General features: G+C 38.9%; 2 protein-coding genes across 2 annotated transcripts in view; one reads left to right on the forward strand and one right to left on the reverse strand.

The window, feature by feature from the left end:
* The window catches only part of uvssa (UV-stimulated scaffold protein A), a 45,044-nt gene extending 32,965 nt beyond the window's left edge, over window positions 1-12,079 (forward strand). Inside the window, exons 10-15 of the mRNA XM_041797682.1 lie at window positions 2,423-2,630; window positions 3,075-3,203; window positions 3,685-3,868; window positions 3,945-4,056; window positions 10,955-11,129; window positions 11,546-12,079. Of these exons, the coding sequence (XP_041653616.1) occupies window positions 2,423-2,630; window positions 3,075-3,203; window positions 3,685-3,868; window positions 3,945-4,056; window positions 10,955-11,129; window positions 11,546-11,639 (902 nt within the window). The 3' untranslated portion in view covers window positions 11,640-12,079. The remainder of the gene's footprint in view (window positions 1-2,422; window positions 2,631-3,074; window positions 3,204-3,684; window positions 3,869-3,944; window positions 4,057-10,954; window positions 11,130-11,545) is intronic.
* A 2,779-nt stretch (window positions 12,080-14,858) lies between these two features.
* Window positions 14,859-23,872, reverse strand: nkx1.2lb (NK1 transcription factor related 2-like,b). Its single transcript, XM_041798203.1, has 3 exons — window positions 23,621-23,872; window positions 20,618-20,819; window positions 14,859-15,598 (listed from the first exon to the last, which is right to left on the reverse strand). The coding sequence occupies exons 1-3, from the start codon at window positions 23,870-23,872 to the stop codon at window positions 14,859-14,861; spliced, it is 1,194 nt and encodes a 397-aa protein (XP_041654137.1).
* Between the last annotated feature and the right edge of the window lie 1,426 nt (window positions 23,873-25,298).

A 25,298-nucleotide genomic window follows, 5' to 3' on the forward strand; every position in this document is an offset into this window, starting at 1 on the left:
CTCTCTTTCTTTCTTTTTGCCCTCCGTCCTGTTCTGTCATTCTGATTATCAGTCCACTTATCCCGCTCTCTGCTGTCAGGACACTATCTCTCTCTTTCTCAAATTAACATTTTAATTACAGGCCCTGCTTAACCCCACAAAATCAATACCTCTTTCTGCCTTTTCCTCTCTCGCTGTCTCTCTCCCTCTCTTCCTCTGAAACCCCCTTAACACACGATTTTTCCTCTTTCTCTCCTTCTAACCCCTCCCAACACACACACACACACACACACAACTATACACATTTCCCCCCATTGATCTGAGCGACTTAACATCCACAACATCCAGACAAACCTCTGTTATTTGGTGCTTTAAAATAGACGATTGAGTCTGTATTGTACCATGGTGTGTGAGAGAGAGTGAAAGAGAGAAAGAGAGTGTTTTTAGGGGGTTGGGGTCATGAGGGTGAGGCTGGATGTGATAAGAGAAAATCACTTTAATGTTGACAGACTGGATTATAATAGATATTTAGATAGTAAAATGTATGTAAATGGTTATGGCTGCGTCATGTTTTATATAACATACAGTACATGATTTCTTCACCCTGCGCCACAGAGAATATTTAAGGTAGCTAAGCTGAGGATTAAAGTGATATTTAAGTTTATGCTGTGCATTCAGAAAGTATTTAGACCCCTTTTTTCAATGTAAGGTTGCAGCCTTGTGTCACAGTCGAAAAAAAAAAAATCCTCGTTGTTTCACAATCAGTACCCCATCATGATGAGGGGAAAACAGACTTTAACACTTGGAATTTAGCTCAGGATCCTCTCATATTTCTGGGTCATTGCTACACCTTAATTGAAGTCTACCTGGGGTAAATTAAATTGATTGGACATGGTTTGGAAAGGCACACACCTCTCTATCGAAGCCCTCAGAGCTGACAATGCATATCAGAGCAAAAACCAAGCCATGAGGTCAAAGGAACTGCCTGCAGAGCTCAGAGACAGGATTGTTGCAAGGCACAGATCTGGGGAAGGTTACAGAAAACCCCTGCTGCACTCCAGTTCTCAAATGGAAAAATTTTGGACCAACCAGGACTCTTCCAACAGCTAGTCGCCTGGCCAAACTGTGCAATCAGGAGTGAAAGGCCTCAGTAAGAGAGGTGACCAAACGCCCAGAAGGACAACCATCACTGCAGCCCTCCACTGATCTGGGCTCACTTCAGTGTAAACTACATGAATTGGAATTTGCAAAAGACAAGCCAAGTATAAAAATGTTTTTCCAACTGTAGTATCAAGCTGCAACATAGAACTTCTTTTTTTTTTTTTTTTCTCTCAAGTGAAAGGGGTCTGAACAGTTTCTGAATGCATTGTATCACTTATCCACAGGACTAGAACACCTTTATAAAAACACTAAGGCCATGCCTTCATCTGATAACAATTTACTATTGGTAAATAGTCAATACCCTTTAAGTCCAAAAAACATCAGAAATATGATTAAACTATGTTTGGAAAATCTAACTGACTGAGAGAAAGAGCAAGTTTCCCCTATTTGTTTCATTTCTAATCAACCTTTTTATTTCATGATGACAAGTGGTTCCGGGAATCAAAAGTTCCCTCTCTTTTGAGAGGAAACTCCTCTAAAGATTCCTTTCTTTCTGCCTTTTATTGTGTTTCTCTGCTGTCCTGTGGGTGGCGTTTGGAAAATTACAGGCTGCTTTGAATCATCAGTTTTTCGAAGTTTCAAAGTTTTGTAATGAAAGGTATGCAGATAGTCCCTGACTTCAAACAGAGCAGCTGAGTTCAGCTGAGAAGAGAATCAGAGACAATCATTTGTGCGATGCAGCGTGGACGTGGGAGTCTGCAGCCTTCAGGTCAGCTCTAATAACGTGAGGGATCAGCATGTCGGCTTACTGCTCCCCTCTGATCTCACCTGCAGTGTGTGTGTGTAAGCAACAGCGTGTGTTAAGTCCCACTCAGTCTCCGGAGACCATGGTTAGCCCTGTTTGACCACAAACAGAACGCTCACATACATGGTTCTTAAGAGTGGGTGTCTGCAGATTTTTCTTCTGTTTTGTTGGTGTTTTAACCGTATCCCCTTTTTTGCTTGTTTAACATTACACTTTTCTATCCTGAGCTGACAGATGGAATATTTTTTCCTAAATCATTGTAGAAAATGTGTTGTATAAATGTAAGGATTTGATCGATGAAAAGTTAGAGCCTGCTCTCGTACCACATGACACAACAAAATTTTGATCATTAAAGTGTTTTTAAACTGTGTAGGTCTCTACAAGGTGAATAATTTTTCATCTTTGGTTTAGATATGCAGTTATTTTGGTAGCTGCACATGACTAGTGCTGCAGTGGAGCTTCAGACTTTAAAAAATGGAAGTCACATTAGTTCAACAAGCAATAATGGTGATCTTATCCTCTCGTGTCTGTTTGCAGGTTTGGATCCTTCTCCTTCCACATCCACAGCACCCATCTCTAAAAAACCTCCACCTAAAAGACCCGCAGCTCCTCCTCCTCCACCCTTCTCCACTTCCTCCTCCAGGCGGCTGAAGCGTCTAATAGAGGAGGAGCAGGATCCAACGTGTGCAGCAGCCACACTGCGCCTACTCAGACAGAACCTCCCTCCTCCAACTGCAGAACCCAGGTACTCACCTCGTACTTCCACCAGTATTAACCTCCTCTCACCTTAAGTCACATGCTTTCTTTAGGGCCTGTGTCCATTAGCAGGTGTTTTTGCAGTGGCAGTTTCCATAGCCTCAGTTTCAGCCTCAGCTTCTCAGAGACACTCCCTGCTGCCCGGTTACAGGTGTACAAAAGTCAGCTTACAGCTGTTCTTCATTTCTCTGTTATGGCCATTAAGTCTGACTTGAATTTAAAAACCAAAGTCAGATGAACATTTCAGACATTTTCCTTAAAGACATTTTTTAGACTTAAATCGCAGTTAAATTTCGGGATCATACATAGAAGCTTTATTTGCATTTTCTTTTAGGCTTTGATAAAAAGAGTGTCTTTTATCTTTGATACTTGACTACAGAATATTGTTTTTAATATAAAACTTGCTGAACTCTTCCTCCACATGTTCCTCCAGCGGCTCTTCGGTTCCCAGTTCCTCCAAGTCAGGCTCAAACCAGAAGGCTGTCGATGCTCCTGTGGTTCCCTTTGGTTTGGATCTGTATTACTGGGGCGAAGAGCAGCCAAACGCCGGCAAGATTATCAAGTAAACTCAACACACTGAAAAACGCAACATTTCTCACTGTTAGACCCTGAGCCAGCTGTACATACGGCGACACAGGCCATTAAATTGTGCTTTTAGTCTGAAGAAAACTGAGTGCTAAAACAAATAAAACAGAAAAATTACAATCTAATGTCTGAGTGAATGTCACTGCGTATGTTTCAGTATTTCATCTGTGTGACAGAAATTTAATATCTACACTAAAAGCTCTCATAGAATATAACAATAAACTCAGCATCTGGAAATCACATTTCATGCTCTCCTTCTTATGCACGGTCAGAAGTTTTAAACATTTGCTTTCCAGTGGCTGTTCAGTAAGATAAATCCTGTTTTTACTACAGTTTGTTTTATTTCATGTATGACTTTCTACATTTATTTTCAGATAAGATAAATAAACACTGCTACAGTCTCAGATGTGGGTTTCTGCTTGCTGTGTTTAACTCTCTGCAGTGTTTCCTTTATGCAGGTCGGCCTCTCAGCATCAGTTCTGGGTTCATGCAGAGGTGAACGAGGAGACACAGAACGAGGAGCTGCTGGCAGAGAGCAAGAGCAGGTACATCTCCTTTCCCGGGAGGTTTACTCCCGTCAGCCATTACTGCAGAGCTCCGTTGGGCGACGGAAAGCTATGTCAGCGGCAGGACAGACACAAGGTAACTCACAAAAAACTCATTTTTACCTTGCATACTGTCAGTGTTTGAGTTTGAGCTGTGAACCTGGGTCCTTTAGTGTCCCTTCCACGGCCCCATCATCCCTCGAGACCAGGAGGGGAGACCCTGCAGGGAGGAGGACCGGTTGAGGGAGGAGCAGGAGCAGAGGAAGAAGAGGGAAGAGCAGCAAGGTGAGGAGCTATACACACCTACACTAACTCAAACACATGCAGAGTGTTCCATAAACAATTCATGATAAGGCAAAATCAGTCTTTAAAAACACAGGATTCTGCATTTCTATGGTTCTGTCTTCTGTAAAAATACAAAAGCAAACATACATACATATTCTGTTTTTAAGCTTTCTCCACTGGTCAGATTTCAGACATTTAGAGACACAGGTTACAGCATTTGTCTAGATTAAAAGTAGCAGCTCTGACTGCAGAGTTGGTCACAGAGCTGTGTGCTAAAGGATCACTATCAACTGGAAATACTGAAAAAGTGAGTAGACTGGCAAGTTTACACACGGGATGTGCTCATTTAGTTTACTAAACTATCAGATATCATCAGTCAGCACTTTGCTAGTTGCTGGTCAGGACCATTAGTGGATTAAACTAATTATTGATATATTTTTATTAATGAAGGCCAACAGTGCCAATCAAATGAACCCATGCTGTAGTGTAACCATCCATCACTTTTCAGGTCTGTAACTCCTGTTAGTTTACCTGCTCTCCCTGCTCTACTACCCCGATGTAAACCAGCACAGTGAAGACATAGCATCTCATAGAGAAATGCAGTCTTGCATATTGACAGCAGTAATGAGTTACCACATTCCATACGTGTGGATGTTATCCTGCAAGGAGGACTGAGGGCTCGTGAAGTCAGCACTGCTGATTTTTGTCACAACTGGCAAACCAAATTGTCCCCTAGTGGAAATTTGCATGTGGTGGTGGTCAAGTATCAAATGTGCAACTGCTTTTCAAAATGGCTTTACAGTGGTCCCAAATCTCAGTGAAGGGTCTGGGTAAGAGCTACATGCATGAAAATGGGTACACATACTTTATGTTACTTGACTAGACCAAAAAACCCTTCCTAGATCCATCCTCTAAAATGTACAGGAAGTGTACTACAAACAACTGTTGGTCAAATTTTCACATTTTTGCAGATTTTAAAGGTTTCATGTGTTAATAAACTTGTCCAATGGGTTTTATCTGATTGACTCCACAATTTTTGTGCTCATTATAGACAAGATGGAGATCTAAAGTTGAGCAAAACACAGAGTTTTCCCCACAGGGTGGGGCTGTACTCTCGGCCAAAATTTTGTCTACCTTCTTGTACTTTTTGCAGTGTACCAGCACCAATAATTCAACATCATTCTTCAGTGTTCATGTCAATCTTCACAGACTTTACAGGGATGATCACAAACTGAGCCTGAATACATTTATGCATCAACATCATCACTTAGACAACATTCCCCTTTTTTTCCCTTCAGATGTACTTTAAACATTCTGCCCCTGCAGACCATTCAACCATAGGCTTATGATCTTTGCTCTGCATATTTAGGTAGTCTTCCAAATTAATTTGACTTTCAAAATAATGCCTCTTTTTGTTGATACATTTGTTTAACCTCTTTTAATTGTGTTTTTCAGGGGTGTGAGGGCCTTTATTGATTTTTATGGCTTTAATTGTAATGTATGCCCCAGTTTAGAGCAATTAGATTATAACAAAGAGTTTGTTTTATTGTATGGTTGTGTTTTGATTGAAAAAAATCTCTTGTCCAAATATGGACACCTCCAGTTCACAAAACATGGCGAAAACCAAAATGCTAAAGGCCTGATAATAAAGTCCACATGAAAATGAGACAGAGATTTAGGAATTTTCACCTCCTATCAGCAGTCTGTGCTTCAGATCTTGTGTTGATCTTTCTTTTTTTGTGTGAAAATTTTACTTCATAACTCCTGGCCGTTGTTTCAGAGTAAGAGAGTTTTTGGTCCACTGGTTCCGTTGCATTTTGCAGGAGGGAAAAATACCTTCAAACGGTCCAAAAGTATCTGATGGACAGATCTGTTGTCATGATATATTTTCCTTTTAGTGAACAGGTCATAATAAAGTCCATGACAGCTCAGTGTTCAGAGAGCAGTTAGTTAAAAAAAAACACAGCCTGAGCTTCACATTATCCTCGTCTGATAGTCTCTGTGTGAGAGTCTGCAGGATGTCCAGCAGCTGCCTGCAGAGACTTGTTAACCTCCAGGTCTGTGTGTGAGTGCGTTTATGTGTGTGTGTGGCCATGGCATGCAGTCCAGTGAGTTGTGAAATAGCATCTTTTGTTACCAACTACACTATCGATCCACGAGTCAATCTCACACCTTTACACACACACACACACACACACAAACACTCACACACATCAATCTCACAGTCGGTGGGGGGGGCAGTGGACTGAATGAGCTGATGGACCGTTGACCTCAGCTCAGTCAGAGACACACAAACACACACACACGTGTTGAGGTTAAACAGGCAGTGAGTAAAGAGCCTGCAAAGCTGAGATTTTTTTCAGCATCGTGAAGTAAACATGAATTTAACCTGAAGTTTTGGGGAGCAAATAGTCACTGGTGTCTCCTGCTGGAATCACTCAGTATGTTTACATCCAGTTAGAAAAAGTTGATTGTGTTAGTTTGACTAAAACCTGGACTTATTACATACATGTGCACTTAAATTACACATGTTTAAGTGAGATTAATTCACCATGATAATGATTAGTGGTCAATTTACTCTAGCATGTATGTGCCTCAATCAGAGCCAAACTGGCGTAAGTGTACCGGCCATGCTCCACAGTTCCCACTCTGGGCTTCAACCCTGTGTGGAAAGGTCTCAGTCAGGCTTGCACATCCAGACACTGCAATTTTCTCAATTCATCGTTGCAACAGCCCTTTTCAAGTCCAGACACAAATACTCTTTAGATTGAAGTCTGGGCTTTGACTCGGCCACTCGAGAACATTCACTTTGTTGTCTTTAAACAATTTCTGTGTAGCTTTTGTTGAATGCTTTGGGTCATTGTCTTGCTGGAAAAGTAAATGTTCTCCTAAGCTGTAGTTTTCTTGCAGACTAAATAATATTGTCCCCAAGGATTTTCCTATACTTTGCCAAATTCATTTTATCTTCCACCTTTACAAGCCTTACAGGGCTGGCTACCGAGAATCGTCCCCGTAGCATGGTGCTGCCACCACTGTGATTCACAGTGGGGATTGTGTGTTTGTGATTTGCAGTGCTTGGTGTCTGCCAAAGTGTCTTGTCTGATGGCCAAAAACCCCCATTTTGGTCACAGACCAAAGACCTCCAGTCTTCCACATGCATTTTGGTGAACTCTAGTTGGAATTTAGTGTGAGTTTTCGTCAACAGAAGCTTTCTCTTTGCCACTCTCCCATAAAGCTTTGACTGGTGAAGAATCCAGGCAACAGTTGTTGTATGCAGAGTCTCCCATCTCAGCTGCTGAAGCTTGTATCTCTTCCAGAGTAGTCACAGGAGTAGTCACTAGTCTCCTTGCACGCTTACTCAGTTTTAAAGGATGGCCTGATCTAGGCAGATTTACACATGTGACGTATTCCTTCAAATTCTCGATGATGAATTTGAATTATAACTACCAGGCCATAGTTCTAGTTTCTGTGAAGTTTAGACTTGTCTGTGATATTTATGATTTCAATGTTTGATGATCTTTTGTGCATCAGTATACTTAAAGGATCATATGTGGCCGAAATATTGTTGCTAGATGTCTTAGCTCGTTATTAAACCCTTAACCATATAATCTATATGTTTCTCTTTAGTTATATTTGAATGGTGTTCTGTTTTTTTTATCACCCTCTGTCAATATTCAATTCTCCCTCAGTGCATTTATTCTGGGAGATGGACAGTAGTCCAATTGCTGGCCTAACTATGCTCTAACTTAACTTTGAATGTAAACACTGGTGTAGCAAGACAGCATGAAGCTCTTGATGAATCTGCCTGTTGACAGATGAAGAAAAACAGGTGGAGACATCTTTTAGATGAGACTCATGGATGTCTGCAGCCTCATATTGACACCAGTGAGCACTGACTGCAGCAGAGACTTAAAAGCAGAGAAAAGTGACCGTTATACAGTTAAAAAAAAAACAAAAAAAAAACACTGGCACGCTAGGAGGTGGGGCCAGCCAAACGGCAGTGTTTTTGTGAAATAGCGGGTGAATTTTATTTACCTACCAGCTACAGTGGCAGGTAAATAAATGTAATGCAACAGAGTGACAGGTGACAGAAAACAAGATAACTTGGATCAGTCTTGTACATTTTTTGTCTTGATTTTTAGAGCATAGCCACAATTCCCATCATATAAGCTCGTGAACTTCCAAAATAAATTAATCATCTTATGTTGTGGTTGAGGGTTAGTTATAGTTAAATAAACCTTTGAGGAAATAGCTGCAATGGAGACTCTAAAGAACTTCAAAGCAATAAACTAAAACAAGAAAAATCATGTTTTTTCTTTTTATTAGCGAGTCCAAGCATTACTGTCTTTTTAGTTTCAACATTTATAAGATGGTCTTTTGTTTTTATACTGTAAGCCTTGATTATAATGTCATATATCACTTTATTATACCTCTGGTTTAAAAAAACAGGCTGGTAAAACGTAATTATCTTATAGATTTTTTTAATCCACCAGCCACAGTGGCAGGTAGGTGAGAAGATTAATTTCTGACGCCGATGCACCCCTTTTTATTGTAAAAAACACCAAGCATCTCTGAGAGAAGAGTGGGGATGAAGACAGTCTGGTAGTTGTTTGGAGCTTCATTCAAAATGTTCAGGGCTCACGTTGGGCCCCCTTGATTGTGTGGCACCCCAGACAACCAGCTACATCTGATGGTAAAGTTGAACATCTTGCCAATATGCATAATGTAAGATTTTACACTGCTGTACAGCCAATATATCGGCTGAAAATATCAGTAGAAATGTTCATATCTGTCGATTCTGATGTCATGCCAATAGAATTGTGCAGACCTAATTTTTAAAATAGTAAATTATGTATGAGTGCTTGGTTTCATATGCAGCAGGTATATGAGATCTAAACACAAGTAGTCACTGGAGAGTGGAGACACATTGTTCATGCAAAGTGAGAATGCTTTTACTGATGGGTATGATCAAAAGGGTTGAACAATATTAAAAGTGAACTACTGGTATAAGCGGATTTGAAGATTTCTGCTGATATTTACAGCTAATATGTTGGCTGTAAATATCAGTCTATAATTGGCTGTAATTATCAGCAGTACATACAAATAAGATTGTGGAGTTTTAGGCAGAACCAACTGACCTATGGTATCTGAAGTCTTTTTTGTTGTTAAGCCTGTAGTCTTAAGACTGAAGTTTAAAGTCTGAACCAGATGCAACTATCATTTTCAGACAAATGTCATCCTGGATTAAAGAAGATTTAAAATTAGGGATTGAAACCATAAACTAATGGGTAAAATATTTACTGAGATAATAAATCAGCTGAGAAGTAAGCTCATTTTCTGCAGACTTCTATACAATCAAACATCTTCTGGCAACCAGTGGAGTTGCTCCCTACTGGCCATAAGAGCGCTTGCTTAATGCTGTCTTTACTTCCAATATACAGTTGATCTTTTGATACTAAAACTGGCAAAGAGGATCTTTGGGAAAGGAAATACTCAACACATCATAATCAAAAGATATTCCCTTTGACTTTTCTTTTTTGTTTTCATTGTCCTAAATTTTCACTTCTGTCTAATCCTTAGCAGCTTTTAAAGTCTCCAGAGCTCTGAGTGACTGAAAATCAAATGTTGATAGATAAAACATCAAACATGAGAGAGTCAGCAGCTGAGTGACACACACTGAGTCCCTGTGCTTAGCGGAGCGAGTCTGACAGACGTCTGAACAAACCAAAGACCCATGATACTTCAGTGGATGTGTGTGGCATGGCTCCTGCCCTCACACACACACACAGACCCCAGCTGGACCGGCTAAGAGGTGCTGACAGAGAAAAGAGCCCTGCTGCAACACTGATTAAATTCACTTTCTCCCCCTTTTCTTCTCTTCTTTCTTTCCTTTCCTCATCGTTTATACTTTTATTTTCTTTTCTTTCATCTTCTATTTTTCTTATTCTTAACTTTTCATTTGCTCAGACTCCACTAAAACCACAACAACAAAGCAATGGAGGTCAGAACAAACACAACGTAAATGCAGCTGCTCCTCTTTTAGCAGTAATGATTCTCCTAAACACCCCAGCTGCTTTTCAATTACTGGTTCTCTGCCATGTGTGTCTGTGTGTGTGTTTGTGTGTAATGAGGGATAGTTGAAGGTCCAGTCAGACCCGGGGTCAGACCGGCTGATTAATAACCCTCACACACCCACAGAGACGGAGCTGGGGTCAGTGTTTTGACAGAGTGGAGCACCCGGCTTCAGTCCCATCACCTCACAGTGTAATTACTTTGCATTACTGCAGGTTTATCTCTAATTCCTCGGCGGTACATCATTAACTAGAAGTGTCTCTTCGTTTAGACCGTCATTACTCTGCATTACAGCCGCCTTTTACTTTATCGCCCAGAATTATGACATTACACTTTTCATTAACACCAGAATTGGATCCAAATGAGGCCGTACCACTCTGTGTTTACTGCCAGTGTGAAACTGTGAGCTCCCTTATGTTATCAGCTCTAATTGCTTCATTACACTTTGCATTAGACTTAGTTTTAAGTAAAGTTTTAGTTTGTGACTGTGGCAGCTAGGCTTTTATAAGATATGGACTAAATTTACCATAAAAAGAAGGAAAGAAGGTTTTAACTTTCTGAGAAGTTAGCACAGTACAGGATAATGTTTGATTAACTTTTACAGGAGACACATTGATGGCTGCAGCCTCCACTGGACAAAAACTCTGACAGCAACAAAGACTATAGAGCCATAGAAAGTGACCATTATACTGAAAGGACACTGACAATTTGGGGACCATACATCAATTTATTAGTTAAAATATCTGCCCAGACCGTCACTGTTGGGCATTGATACAGGAACATATGATATTTCCCAACTACATGAATATTTCCCTCTGTGTTACAGACTGGCGTGATCCAGAGCTGATGAGAGATATCGAGGCAGCGACGGGAGAAGACCTGGGCTCTAACAGAGTTGGTAAAAAAAGAAAAGGGAAGAAGAAGAAATACCCGAACCTCAGTGATCTGAAGCAGAACGCAAACACAGCTCGCTCAAGGCTGGAGAGGAAAGTCTTCAACAAGTAAGTCTCTTCCTGTTCTTAAACTAAGTTAAACAAGCTGGAGCATATGCTGACTTTTAGATTGTAGTGTGAGAACACTGGATACTACATTTCCCATAATGCAACTGTGTGGCTTCTTGTTTGTAAGATGAAAAGAAAGATGCTCAATGCTTGATGACATGAAATTTTACAGCCCTATTGGCAGTTTTACAAGTATTGCAAGTGATATTTTTATGTTTTATCTTGAGGTAAGAGTTTGTTCTGGACTTGTCAGATGATTAAAGCATAAAGTGCAGTGATTTTTTAAATTACTTAAATACACTTGCAATTCCTTTACATTAAATTCAAGTAAAAAAATATGTTTAAAAATATGCCTTTCTTCATACTTGTCGTTATTAAACTCCCTCCTCTCTTCTTATTCTGTTGTTTTTTTGCAGGAGCACCATGCGCCGTGTGGCTCAGGTAATGAGTAAAGCTGACTCAAGAAAACATGACAAGTTCTCCAACCAGTTTAACTATGCATTAAACTGACTCCAACCAGCTAAATAAGCCTTCAAATGAACTGAAACTACTTCATTTACACCGTCTTGCACTGAAAAAATGAACGATTTTAATTTATTGATGAGCAAATGTAAGAATCTGATGAAGAGATGAACACTAGCAAAAGTTTTAAAACAATGTTTGAATATTATGATGCAGCCTTTTAAGAGGAAGTATTTTGAGGATGTAAGTCAGTATACAAGTATGATCTGTTGACCAAATGTGCCCTGTTTTGGTCACATACATTGGCCAAAACATTCAGCTTAATATCGTCTATGTATCAGCCAAACTCAATATAACTGGATTTTTACTCCTTTTTCATTTTTTTCTATATTAAAAATAGAATTCTTTTTTAATGTTTGTATTTTTTTTGTTTTTGAGACATAATATCCATGTGCTGTGAATGATCATTGTGTTCTTTAAAATAATTAAACAGGATTAAACTTTGAGAGTCTCCTCGGCCTGCTTTGTGTCTTTGTCCTCTTTTAGGAGTTAAATTCAGGGTGAGTTCAGCACTCTGACAGGCAGCATTAGAGTGGCAGAAAGTTTGGACAAAATTATTCTTTTTATAAACCACGGATCTAAATCAAAATCACCTACTTTGAAGAAGCTTACTATACCGTAAGGAGCACCAACTACTACTGCTGAGTAGAAAACTAAAAGTCAAAAGAAGGAGGCCCAAGCTTTTCGTCAGTGAAGTGAAATCTGTGGGTAGTTTGGCTTTGATTACACATGACAGTCAGCAGCACACCAACCAAAATAAATGTATTTTTGCTTGCGTACAACAGTCCTATACTCTTTCTACCTCTGACAAAGATGATCGTACCACGATTAGGTAATAAAAGGAGTACTCTGAGTGTTTTCCACTTTGTGAATGACTATGTGATCAATTACTCCAGGATTTTATGGACAAAGTTCCTCAATGTGCAGTTACAAGGAATTTAGAGAGTTCACCATCTACAGTCCATATCATCATAAGAATTGAATCTGTAGAAATGTGTGCATGTTAGTTTTTTTACTCAGCAGTAGTAGTTGGTGCTCCTTACAATAAAGTCACTTCTACCAAAATATACTTAAGTGAAGTTTAAAAATACTGATTTTAAAAATTATTCATAAAAGTACATGTACAAAAAAGCTACTAAATTACAGTAATATGAGTAGATGTTCTAAGTTACTTCCCCCTTGCCTGTTACCCAATAACCCACTTACCTGTGGAATGTTCCTGGGGATTTTGATCATTCCACAACATTCAGTCTTGTGTTGCCCCTGTCCCAACTCTTTTGGAACATGTTTCTAGCATTGAATTCAGAATATTCTATATTTACATTAAAAAACAACATCATGTGGATCTGTTTGAGCTTTAAAAAATTTATTTTCTCATCTAATATTTTGTTCACACACTATGCGACAATATTTCCACAGAAAACTCAGTTAAGTCTGCCTTTTCTCAAATGATTCTTCTTTGTTGTGTTTTGCTACTCTGGGTTGAACTGTTGGCTACATTGCTCAACACTGCCCCCATGGTTGGCAATGGTATTGCTACATTTGGTCCATAGCCATAATCTTTGAGAGAATAGACAAAAAATGGGTCAAATGAGAAATGAAAGTACAGAAATGTATGTCTGTACCCATATGTATTTCAAACATAGAGCATAAAGAAGCATTTTGGTGCACTGTAGTTAAGCTATCATAGAAGGGCAGCAGCTGCATACTACTCTCCTAAGTGTCTTTCTGCCCCCACAGATGTGAAAAGCAAGGAAGCCACTGTTCTGTTTAATGTCATATATCACTTAAGAAACAAAAAAACATTGCAGACTTCGTGGACAAGACCATAAATAATCTGCACCACTGAAATCAACATTACACATTTCACTTTTTACAATTCTCATTAGCTATTTTCACTTTCTATCAGTCGCAAGTTCTTTTTTTCCTTTGTTAATGTATGTCTGGATCTATCAGAAGTTTGTACTGAAAGGTGTAACATACCCTAATCTTAAGGCAGTACAAATTACAGTTTGTTGAGATTTTCTGTCTTCTTAATTGTTAACCTTATCTGGGTTATGTAGGCCTAGAAAGCACACAAACAATGCTGTCACATTACCCAGGGATCATTAGATGTCAGTGAGTCATTTTGTACTTGCACTCCTGCATATTTCTTCATGCATTACAGTGCTAAACTATGTATTTGACAGAATAAGCATTTTAAAGCTGTCTCCTACCTCTAAGTCATAGTTTCAGACCACAATGAGTAGCAGTGAACACTTGTTTAAATGCTTAAACTGCACACCATAAAACCATGACAGCCCTAAGTTTTACCAACTCAGAGCTGGATGCATTTATGTATGTGCATCAATAAGTATGATAAGCATATAAATTGGCCATGTTATGTGTGTATTTTAGCCTTTTTAGTTGTATACATTTTAGTTCAAAGTTACAGTGGTGTCTGGTAGAAGCTTTGACAGCAGTAATTAATCAGAGATCACAAACAGACATCTGTATGAATTATAGACAGATTGAGCTGTAGGTAACTGTACTTTTACTTGAGTACAACAGTTGAGTACTTTTTCCACCCAGAAATAGTTGTGTTCATGTTACAATTGGATGGAAAGACTCCATGTTTTTTAATGCTAAATTTTAACGTGGTGTCCGGTTAGTTGGTGTTTTCTGTGTTGTTTGGCTGTTCTCTGGTAGTGGCAAATGTGCTAACATAAAGTAAAACAGACATGACTGCTTCCTTTCCAAACCCTGTCCTCTGGACCTATTGAAGAAGTAAACAGGGTTCATTTTCAGTGTTTATCATTGTTTTAATATCAAAGGACGATTTCATGTTGAGCCGCTTCAGTACATCCAAGGATTTTATGGAAATAAATTCAATAAATAACAGAAAAAAACAATCACAGCTGGAGTTACACGGTACTGACGATAGATAAAGCCATTCCTTAAGTCATAAATAAACATCCAGTATTCATACAGTCTTTTTAAAGCAAAGAAAATCAACTATTTGTCTATAACGTTGTTTAAAACAGCATTCAGAGCTAGAATGTAGATTTATGTACAGTTTTATGGTAAATATTCACATTCTATCAAAATAATGCGTTCAAATTAAAGCCTTCAAATGTTTGTAGTAAAAAGAGACGAGTGCTGACAGTCTGTCTGCTGAGATGCAGTCCGTTCAAACACTGAAACATGTCAGTCTTTGTGTGAATGTGTCTACAGGTGTGTGCTGTAGAAGGTGGGGGCGGCGTAGCTCTGTGTCCCCAGCATGAAAGGCGACAGGACATGGCTGGCGGTGAGGAATGGCAGCTGGACCAGGCTGCCAGTGGGGGGGTGATGATGCCCAGCATAGCCTGCATGCATCGCCAGGTGCCCACTGATAGGAGGGGAGGGACTGAGGGGACTGAGACCCCCCAGGCCCCCCCCTCCTCCTGTCCCTCCCGCTCCTCCTGCTCCTCCGGTGCCAGTGGGGGCAGAAGTGTCAGCTCCAGGGTTTTGTTTCTTCCACTTGGTGCGGCGGTTCTGGAACCAGATCTTCACCTGTGTCTCTGTGAGGGAGAGTGACAACGCCAGGTTGAGGCGCTCGCACACCGACAGATACCGCGTTGACTTGAACTTGTTCTCCAGCGCCACCAGCTGCTCGTAGGTGAAGGCAGTCCGGGCTCTGCGGGGTTTCCCCGACTTGGAGTCTGAGCCAGAGCGCTTCCTCTTGGGCTTGCCCTGCGGGTTCTGGCTCCCGTTGGTTTGACCGTTGGTGATCTGGCCGGTGGGTCCTCCTCCAGGACTTGCTGTGTCTCTGCTGGGGTCCTGGTGCTGGTTCAGATCTCTGTCTCCGTTTGAGGGCAGAGCTGAGCTGCTCTCCTCGCTGCTGTATGGCCCATCTGGAGCCTCTGAGTCCGGAGTCCCAGATCTGTGGTAGTCATCATCGTCTGGACTTCTGTACACAAAACTTTCCTCTGGAAACACACAAAACAGAGATCATGTCAGTACATAACAAACTCAGATATAAATGGCAGTGATGTTTAATGTAAAGACTCTGTCGTGATAAGGTCTGTGTTTACTTGCAACATTTCAAAAGCCATGTGAAAAACTGCATGCAAAATAAATCATGTTAAAGCTAGATCAATAGCTGTTGTTAAAGAGTGGTATTGATTTTAAAAGAAAATTCTCTCAAAATACAACTGAGACTTTAAATTTTGGAGGTGGAATGATAGTGGGTCTTCAAACACATGAATTAAACTAAAAAAAAATCCTGAAAATATTCTGAGTGAGCTGCATGTGTGAACGCAAACAGCCAAACAGGCTCAGCCTTTGTGCAACTAATAAATGCTCAAGACTCCTCTCTGTTTACCAGTATGTTTTTTTCTACACTTTTTTATGAAAACATTCTTTTAGTAAAGATTAGATAAAGCCTCTCTAAGAGAAGATGTGACAAATTTCTTTACAATAAAAGGATTTAAAAAAGCAAAAACAGAAATGACAAACAATAGAAGACAATTAAAGAGGATCCAGAACAGAACCTGGAGGAACACCATAAAACAGGGTTTCTACTAGGGCTGTAAAGAATAATCACATTAATCATGATTAATTCATCTAATATAGCATCTCCCTGCAGCTACAGTGGTGTTACCAAAGCTATTTGAAAGGGTCAATCAATGTGATTAATCACGACTAAAAAAATAATAGTGCGGTAGTTGTTGACCTTAATTAACTGTGATTAATATGAATAATATTGCCAGCCCTATTCTGAAAAAATTTAGCCTGAAAGTTAAACTTATTTGATGTGTTTGCCTTACGTTGTAATTCCGCTGTGCAGCCTCATATTGAAGCTTCACTGTTATGTTCACATTACTGTATCACTGATGCTGCTTAATTGCTATCATTTCCATCCACATGTACCCTGATGAAATTGCCTCTATCCCTAAAAGTATTAAAGTAAAACATAAACTGAGTCAAAGCTTACATTCACAATGATCCACAAATAAGACCCCTGCCCTGTGCTCCTCACTGTCCACATCATATTTTTGGCTCGCCAATGTGAAGCTAAAACAGTTACATCAAAAAGTGCTTTTTAGATGGCCGTCTTCTAAAATTATTAGCATGCTTTTGCAAATATTTAAGTGTTTATTTAACTATTGGCAGCATTGATGACAAGGACAGTGTTGCTTGCAGACAATCCTATATGGTCTGAGTTTAATCTAAGGCTTAAAAAAAGTTTAAAAATGAAAAAACACATTTAGTTGATACAAGATGAGATATTGAGATTTAAGGATTTCGGTGTTCTGTGCTGGATTGTACTTGTTTTGTCTTGATGGTAAATGTACAGTGGCACAACGTTCCTTTATTCAATCAGCGCATTCTCTGCCCCTCCCAAAAACTCAGCTCTCTCTTTAATTTAAGTGAGGAGCAGAGGGAGCCACAGCACACACTTAGTCCTATGGTACTGCTCTGGTTTTTAAAAGTCAGACCTGGAATAATCCACAATAATGTACAGTTTCTGTTTTTTTACACAGTTGTGACTGCTCCTCAAGGCACCAGGACATTTTTTTAATCATTTGAAATGTACTGTACGGTACTTATACCACCTTGACAGTACATTTCAAATGATTTCAGTCACAATTATTGTGGGTTATTTTTTTTTGTCATAATCAAGCAGCCCTAGTATAAATACAGTATGCATTTGATATAGTTTAGTTGTGTTGTCTCTCTCCTTTCAGATGTATTTTTGTCCTTGTACTCATTTATTCAGATTCAAATTTCATCATAGATTAACTGATGTTAATTTGCTCACAGTACTACATCAACCACCAGTTTCTACTATGCACAGGGAGATTTCTTTTCTGAAATATTTTCATGATTATTAGCTTTTTAATTGTGCAGATAACACTATTTATTTATTCTATGAAACATGTACTAAACCTTTAGTGTTGACTTAGGTCATTTGGAGTTCATTTGCAGGCCTGTCAGCAAGGCTCTCGTGTACAACCAATGGTACACAGACCACAGTCTGGAAATCACTGCCACATCCGACACCATCCACCCAACCATCTTTGTCTTCCTCGCATTGTGTCCACAAAATTTGCATTTTAGTGCCATCTGATTATCTGGTGAAGAATTCCTTTTTTTGTCCTTTATAATACTGTTCTGTTGTATCCAGACCAAGAATCAGCATACTTAATTTTGGCTAATATTGTGGTTTAGGATATAGCCAAACCAATATTGCAAAACAAATAATTGCAGGTTAAAAGGAGCACTGAATGAATGAAAATTCACTTGAGGGCCAGAGAAGGTGTGTGCCTGTTTCTGTGCTCACAACTCAGAACAAAATTAACAAAAAAAAGAAAGGACAGTATATTAAAACTGATTACAAAAATAAATTAAACTGCAGTAAAAGTGCAACTGGTTTGATACTTTCAAGGTTTTTTTCTGTCTCTATCGTACAACAAACAGGCTAGTGTGCACATGTCGTACAAGTTTTAAGACTATCTCATAAGAAATACTAAAAAATAGTTTGAAATTTATAACTTTTGTTGGAATATGTACAAAATTTAAAATTTTGCAATGGAAAAGGCCTTAGATTCAAAACATCTGAGTTTGGACAAGACAGAAAAAATGAAATGAATAAATATAAAGATACACACCAAAGACTAATGACTAAGAAATAAAACAATAGGGAGAAAAATGAGAGAATTCTGATAATGTTTAAATTCCTCTGAAGGGCTTTTATTTGGCTCGAATAAAAAAAAAATGTTTTGTCCCATTTGCAAGTTATCAATAAATTAATCAATAGTTAAGATTAACCGGGACATATTTAAATACAGGTGACAACATTTAAAACCTGATAAGAAAATACAGAAATGATCAAAATCATTTAACCTACAATATATTTTATTATATTCTTTTTTGTTTAAAATTAATATTTTAATATTCAGTTTTAAATGGCTAGCCTGAACTGAAGGCCCAAAATGAACCAACAAAAATTCTACATTACAAAACTTATAAAGTATGAATAAATTAAAGTGCTCCTTCATCAACATGTTGAATGTAAATGCTGCCAACATACTCGTTTCATGCATACATATTTTGGTTTGCTCATTGATTTACTCAAAAATTGTATAGAGCTTTAATAAAATCGAAAACAATTAAAGAGCATGTAGGCTAAAGAGAACTGAAACTGGACAGGGTCAAAAAAAGAAAAGAGTAACAGTCTAATATGAAACAAAGGAAATAAGCTGATTGGAGTTAATGGGTCTGAATGGACGCTCACTCACACAGACTGCTGCTTCAAACTGATATTCACCAATCAATACTACCGATCACACACACAGTTTTTTTTTTCTAATGAGCATCAATTAGGGCGACATGTTTTCCTTCTATTTTCAACCTAACAGCAGACAGACTTTCTGTCAGAAACACACAGCAGCTTATCAACTGTATTCCTGATATCTAACAGATAAAAAATACTTCAGAAAGTCTGATTAAATTCATGAACACTGCTGCTCACAGTAAGAAGAAGAAATCTTCTCTAGAGGGTTAATCAGAATTGAGGCCTGATTCTCCATCATAAAATTCTTCCATTATTTTTTTGTAAATATTCTCTTGGTCTTACAAATGAGTAATTTTGGATTTAACTTAGAACAAGAAAGGGATATAAAACAATTATAAATAATTGGTACAAAATGGAGTTACTGTGGGTGACCAGTAAATTGCAATTTGGCACCCAACAGTTGTGAAAATAAAAAAATCTAAATTATATGATAGCTAAAAAAAACATAGGTAATTTACTTTTAGGTATTTCATAATTTCATTTAATATCAGATCAATAGGCTATATTTCTGACTTATTTATCTTCACTGTCCAAGAGTCAAGAGTGCCTAACTTCAATGAATGCATATTGTACAATGAATGAGTGATTGTGTTAAATGCTGAAATCAATCATGATTATGATTTAGATTCACTCAAAAAGGCAACATGCCTCTTTTCATTTTAATTCAGGATTGTCAAGAATGAACAGCCTCTAAATAAGTAAATAAAGCCACAATACACCGAACGAGATTTGGGGAAATTTAAAAAGGCTGATGGGAAAAAGCAGATGTAAGCTGGCGTTTGACAAATAGAAAATATGCAAAGTGGCGAGAAAAAAACAACAACAAAGAAGGCTAGCTATAATGTGGGATTTCCTGTAGCCTAAGCTAACTTGACATTGTAGCTGTAACAGGGAAAGAGTCATCCAGTTATTTAGCAAAGTTAGCCTATTTCTGGGCCTGTTTTTAAGTAGCTAAAAAACAGTTTTTTTATCATTAAAGATTTTAAACTGTTTTTCCTCTCCTCAATTCATGTAATATTTTACTAACTGGCTAAACATGCTACAAAGAGGATAAGGCTATCTGCTTTAGCCTACATTGTTTATAGATCTAACATACAAGCTAACCTACACAACCTTAAGCTGCGTTTTTTACTCAATTTGTATGCTTCTATAAATCGTCAGGGATTAATATTGCATTATTTTTTTATGTAATTGCTTTTATCTTTTCTGTTGCATTCACATAAAAAGAATATTCTAGGCTACAAGAAACATCACACCTCGTACCTTTTGTCTGTTCATTCCTGTGATTTTAAACGATTCTCTCAGTCACTACTTTGACAATTATGACATAAAATACCTAAAGGTTAAATGAACGAATGAAAGAATGAAAAGGGCCAGAGGCAGCTTGTTATTTTAACTTTAACTTTCAGCTCAGAAATCTGAACAATATAAACCCTCTAAATAATGCAGCAAAACAAAAAAAAAAATCAGGCCGAGATTTTGTGAAATGAAAAGGATATAAAGGCTGGATAGAGGCAGTTAAAATCCTATGATTATTATATGAAAACGTGCGCAGTTAAAGGCAGAAAGGCGGGAAATATAAACAAAACAAATAAACAAACATGGCCGAGCTTTAAAACTCAACTCGGTTGTAAACTCGGTCACTTACTGCTGGGGTATTCCTCCGCCGTGTAGCACGCTTTGCTGGGCTCCAGGCTGGGCTCTCGCTCTCTTCGGTTCTCCGCCCCGCACGCGCTGAGCTCGCGCTCTGCTCTATGGCTCGCGTGCTGCGGTCTCCGGCTGCTCGTGAACTTATTGGGGTCGAGGATGTCCAGAACGGAGAACGAGGTGGTACGGTGTCCGGTGGGGCCCTGTGGAAACATAATAAACCCAACTATTACAAGTGTCGTGAAAATGTAAGATGAAGACAGGACCAAAGCCCGCCTAAAGGCTAAAATATAAACAATAAACAACGGCCTCAAGCCTATGCAGCCTAACCGGATTCTTAGATCACCGGTTACAATTTAGCATCAAAGCTTAATGCTTTACAATTTTCCTCTGCTTATGGACATATAAAGCCGGCCGAATTAAATGCTTTTGGTAGGAGTCCCGTGTTATGATCAATAAATAAAGTTAATTAATGAAATAAAAACGCCCCCTTGCCGAAGTTATGCTTCAGTCTGTGGGTGTTTGCCTACCCAAGAGACTGTAAAAAGTGTTAATTATGTCTCTTAGAAGCTAGAAAAAAGCAGTTACTAATGGATGGACAAAAATGAGATTGGAAATTGAGAAAAAAAAAGGGAGTTGGGAGAGGTGTAGTTTCTTTAAGAAATTGTTGATGGCCGATTCAGCAAAGGAATGTCTGTGGTGGGGCACAAAATGAAGCGTGTACAATTAAAACAGATGTCCAGATAGTTGTGAAAGTGTAACATTTACTGTTTTAGCCTGTCTTGTGTGCACGTGCCCATATGTATGTAGGCTTTACTGTGTGTATACAATTAATTAATAATTTAATGTAACGTAACGTAGCCTAATGTTTGTAATTATAATTGAAGAAACATAAGGAGAAAAATATCACGCGCAATTATTACGTTATTTACATCATCGCGCAATATTAGTTTTAGGATTGCAGAAAAAGACATCTTATGAATACAATTTTTTGTTCTTAATTTTTTATTTTAAACAGTGAAAAATAAAGTTTTACTTGCCTTATATTAACAGACAACCTAAAGACGAGAATGTTAAAATTATAACCTAATATTGACACTTTATTCACGTCCTGATCTGTGATTAAAGTAGAGAAGTTAACGATGACCTGAACAGCTCACATCACAGCCTGTAAAACAGGCAGTAAAGTGTTTTTATAAAGCAAATAGACACAACATGAACACAAATCACCGATGTTTCCTGTATCCAATATGTGGTGGTCAATAGGCTATCAGCGGGTAAACCAATCAATCCCCTTTATATTGATTCAGCGGATGAAAAAATAAAAGAAGTTAACATTTATCTTTTGTCACATAAAAATAGATTTAAAAAAAAATCCGCATTTTATATTGAATTACAGCATTAAATTATACTTACTCTAAAATGTCGTCTTCAAGTTGAGCGTGTTTATGATTCAGATATGAGCTCTGATTTAATATCCTTATAAGATTTATGTGGAGGGAATCTGCTTCACGTGCTGTGTGCAGCAGATAAAGGTGTGTCAGAGGTTTCACGCGCACTCCATCCTGATTAGGATCGTTCATTTATTAATGAGGCCAGTCTGCAGCATGTCCACATGAATGATTCCACATTAATAATATTATAATTCTGCTTTTAAATAATCCGGGGGCAGCACCCAGGGGCCTATTAACACGTGAAGATAAGAATATAATCACACAATACCAGGATGAGGGCTGAGATTAAGAGGAATAATCCTTTAGTTGACATACTTAAGACTTAATAATATACTCGGATTCTACAATGTTATTTAATCAGAGTTTGGCTTTTGATTTAGACAGTCACCTTTATCTAATTTTCGTTTGTTCCACGAGACATTGATGACTTTTTCGTTTAAATTAGAATAATTCAAATTCGGAAGACATTAAATATTGTTTTATTTTTCATCATATTTCTAAAATTGTATATTTTTTCAGGCTGTTGTAGATTCAAGCGCATGAGGGAAAAATCTCCGTTCGTCTTAAGTTTATTTCCTCTGAGCTTTTATGGAAACGCATTTGATGATATCTTAATAGTTTATTTTTATTGTTTCCCATCACATTACTGCAGCAAATTGGCTGTTAATTTTACTGCTACATCTTAATTAAGGCCCCGTCTGGGAGCACGAATCACACCGGAACAACGTGTGAACACGTGCATGCTACACAAAATCAAAGTAACATCAAAAACAAGTAAACATATGAAAAATAACATTTTTAATAGGCCGATTGCCTTTTCTTTATTTTTCCCCTTCGTCGTTGTTAAAGGGGTCTTTGCGTATTTTTGGTGTTACTTTTTTTTTTTTTTTTTTTTTTTTTTTAAATTTCACGAGTCTGCCCCCCCCAAATGTGAGAACACATGCATGTCCCACAAAATCTAATCAGCAGAAAAATTCTAACACAAACAAAAACAAAGAAAAACATCCGTAAAAATGCCACTTCTGCCAATTTATTCACGTTTTTCCTCATTCCAGTTGAATCGTTAATAATTGGCGCTCTTTGAGTACGATTTTTTGGGAAGATTTTATGACTTTACCTAACAACATGTGGACACATGCATGTCCCACAAATTGGAAAAAAAAAAACAGACTGACAGAAAATAAACAAGCAAAATCACCCGTAACATCACAGCTTCTTCAAAATTGTATTTTCTTCATCGCAGTAAATTAGTTTGCTAATTTTTGTAAGGTTTCATGCCAGTTCACTCCACCAAACAACACATGTACGTCGACAAAACAGCAGAATATTAGGCGCTGACATTCAACAAATAAAAACAAGCCTATCCCAAATATCGCCGCTTCACACCATCGCAGGCAGGCCTGCTGGTTCGTTGATTTTTGGCGTACTTTCTGTGCTAATTCTGACTTGTAAAATCAGCGTTTTAGTGAACTCATTTCTACTGTTAAACTCCATGCTGCAGCACCTGCACACACCTGAAAACAACACGAACTTTGCTCTCGTGGATCTACCTGCTGTGGCGGAGGTATCACTGGATTCGTCGGCGGAGGTTCCGAGTGGCTCTCCCCGGCCTGCCCGTCTCTTCCCCCGGCTACAGCGCTGGAGAAAAGACGCTTCTCTCCGGCTACTCCTCCGTCCAGGATGTCCTGACTGTCGGGGCAAACTACGGTCTGGATGCCGTCTCCGGTCTCCGCTCTGTCCCGGCTCATCACGGGCTGGACCGAGTCTGATCCATGCCCCGGTACCGATCTGTCCCGGTTCATCACGTCACTCTCCCTTTGCCATAGGCTGAAGTAAGAACCCGAGTGAACGTGAAAGTTAAATTCGAATCTTTAAACAAGTTTCTTGATGTTCATGTCAAACTGAGAACTTAAACACAAACATCCAGTCTGAGGGGATGGTAATGATGTCTTCAACCCGTTAAAGTTCCCATAGGCTACGTGTTAAACTTCTTTTCCCGTCATCCTCCGCATCCACAGCGTCCCCGGTGATCTGTGTGTTCCCTGTTGGCACGCACACCTCCAGTCTCGTGCGCTCTGCCTGCTCCCCGGTCGGCGCGCGCTCTGCAGCCTGACAGAAGTTGTAGGTGGGATGGACGCTGATCTACCTCTCCAATAGTTCAAACCATCTCTCTCTCTCTCTCTCCTCATTAAGTGAAGCCCCCCTCTCTATCCCTGCGTCTCCCTATTTCTCTCTCTTTCTCTCTCTCTCTCTCTTCTTCAGCTCTTGCAGCTCTCAGCGCCTTTTTCTGTTTTTATCCGCCCCCCGAGGACCAAATATTCACATTGGTCCACGCGCGTGTTTGAGCGCGTGAGCCGCTTCCCTCCTTATTTATGCATTCCTATTCAACTCTCTCGGCTGTAATTGGCTACAAATTATTCCCATTTTCTCTAATAGTCAGTTATCTCCGGCAGCACGCGCTCTTCGGTGTGGTGCTGGGCAGCTCTGGACTAGGACGAAAATTTGGCCATGGCATTTTTGACTCCAAACGACCCCTTAAAAACGTCTGAAAACGACACAACTGTGAAATATCTTTGTGCCCCCTTTAACAGAGCTGCTGTAGGTCATTTAAACAGTTGCCCAGCTGAGAAATAAAATGCTGTAGTAATAATAAATATAACAGTGTGCTTCCATCTGTTTTCACTGACTCCTTTGTGGTCAAAGGTAATGGTAGGCAGAATATCCTCACACAGAAAGGATATAAAGTAGATTAAAATGGACTGAAAAGGAAATAAGTGAACATATTCTTAAAGTAAAATCAAAGTAAAATAAAATATGGCCTGCATTTGAGTGGGAATATTCAACTCTGTTGTACTTCTCTCAGCAGTCCTGTTGTGTTTAATTCTGTAAACACACACTTTGACAAGAAGGTGAGCCTTTTCATAACTCAGTTAAGACAAAAATGTCAAGGTAAACATTTTTATAACCGCATTACAACAATATCCTGATTCATACCCTTATCCAGAAAGACTCAGTGATTGTCAGCATATAGCAGTGTGAATCACACTCTTTTCCTCAGCTTTATGCCCCTTCTTAATGTTTAAGTTACAAAGCAAATCGCTCTAATCATCACTGAGCACCAACACTCCTATAAAGTTTGGCAGCTTCCTGCAGTTTGGTCTTGTTTTTATCTAGATGTGAAGATGAGCCGTCTGTGTCTCTCCTCTCTGCTGCATGGAGCGTAGCTCT

The sequence above is a fragment of the Cheilinus undulatus genome, linkage group 10 (assembly GCF_018320785.1).
Source record: "Cheilinus undulatus linkage group 10, ASM1832078v1, whole genome shotgun sequence".
Taxonomy (NCBI): domain Eukaryota; kingdom Metazoa; phylum Chordata; class Actinopteri; order Labriformes; family Labridae; genus Cheilinus; species Cheilinus undulatus.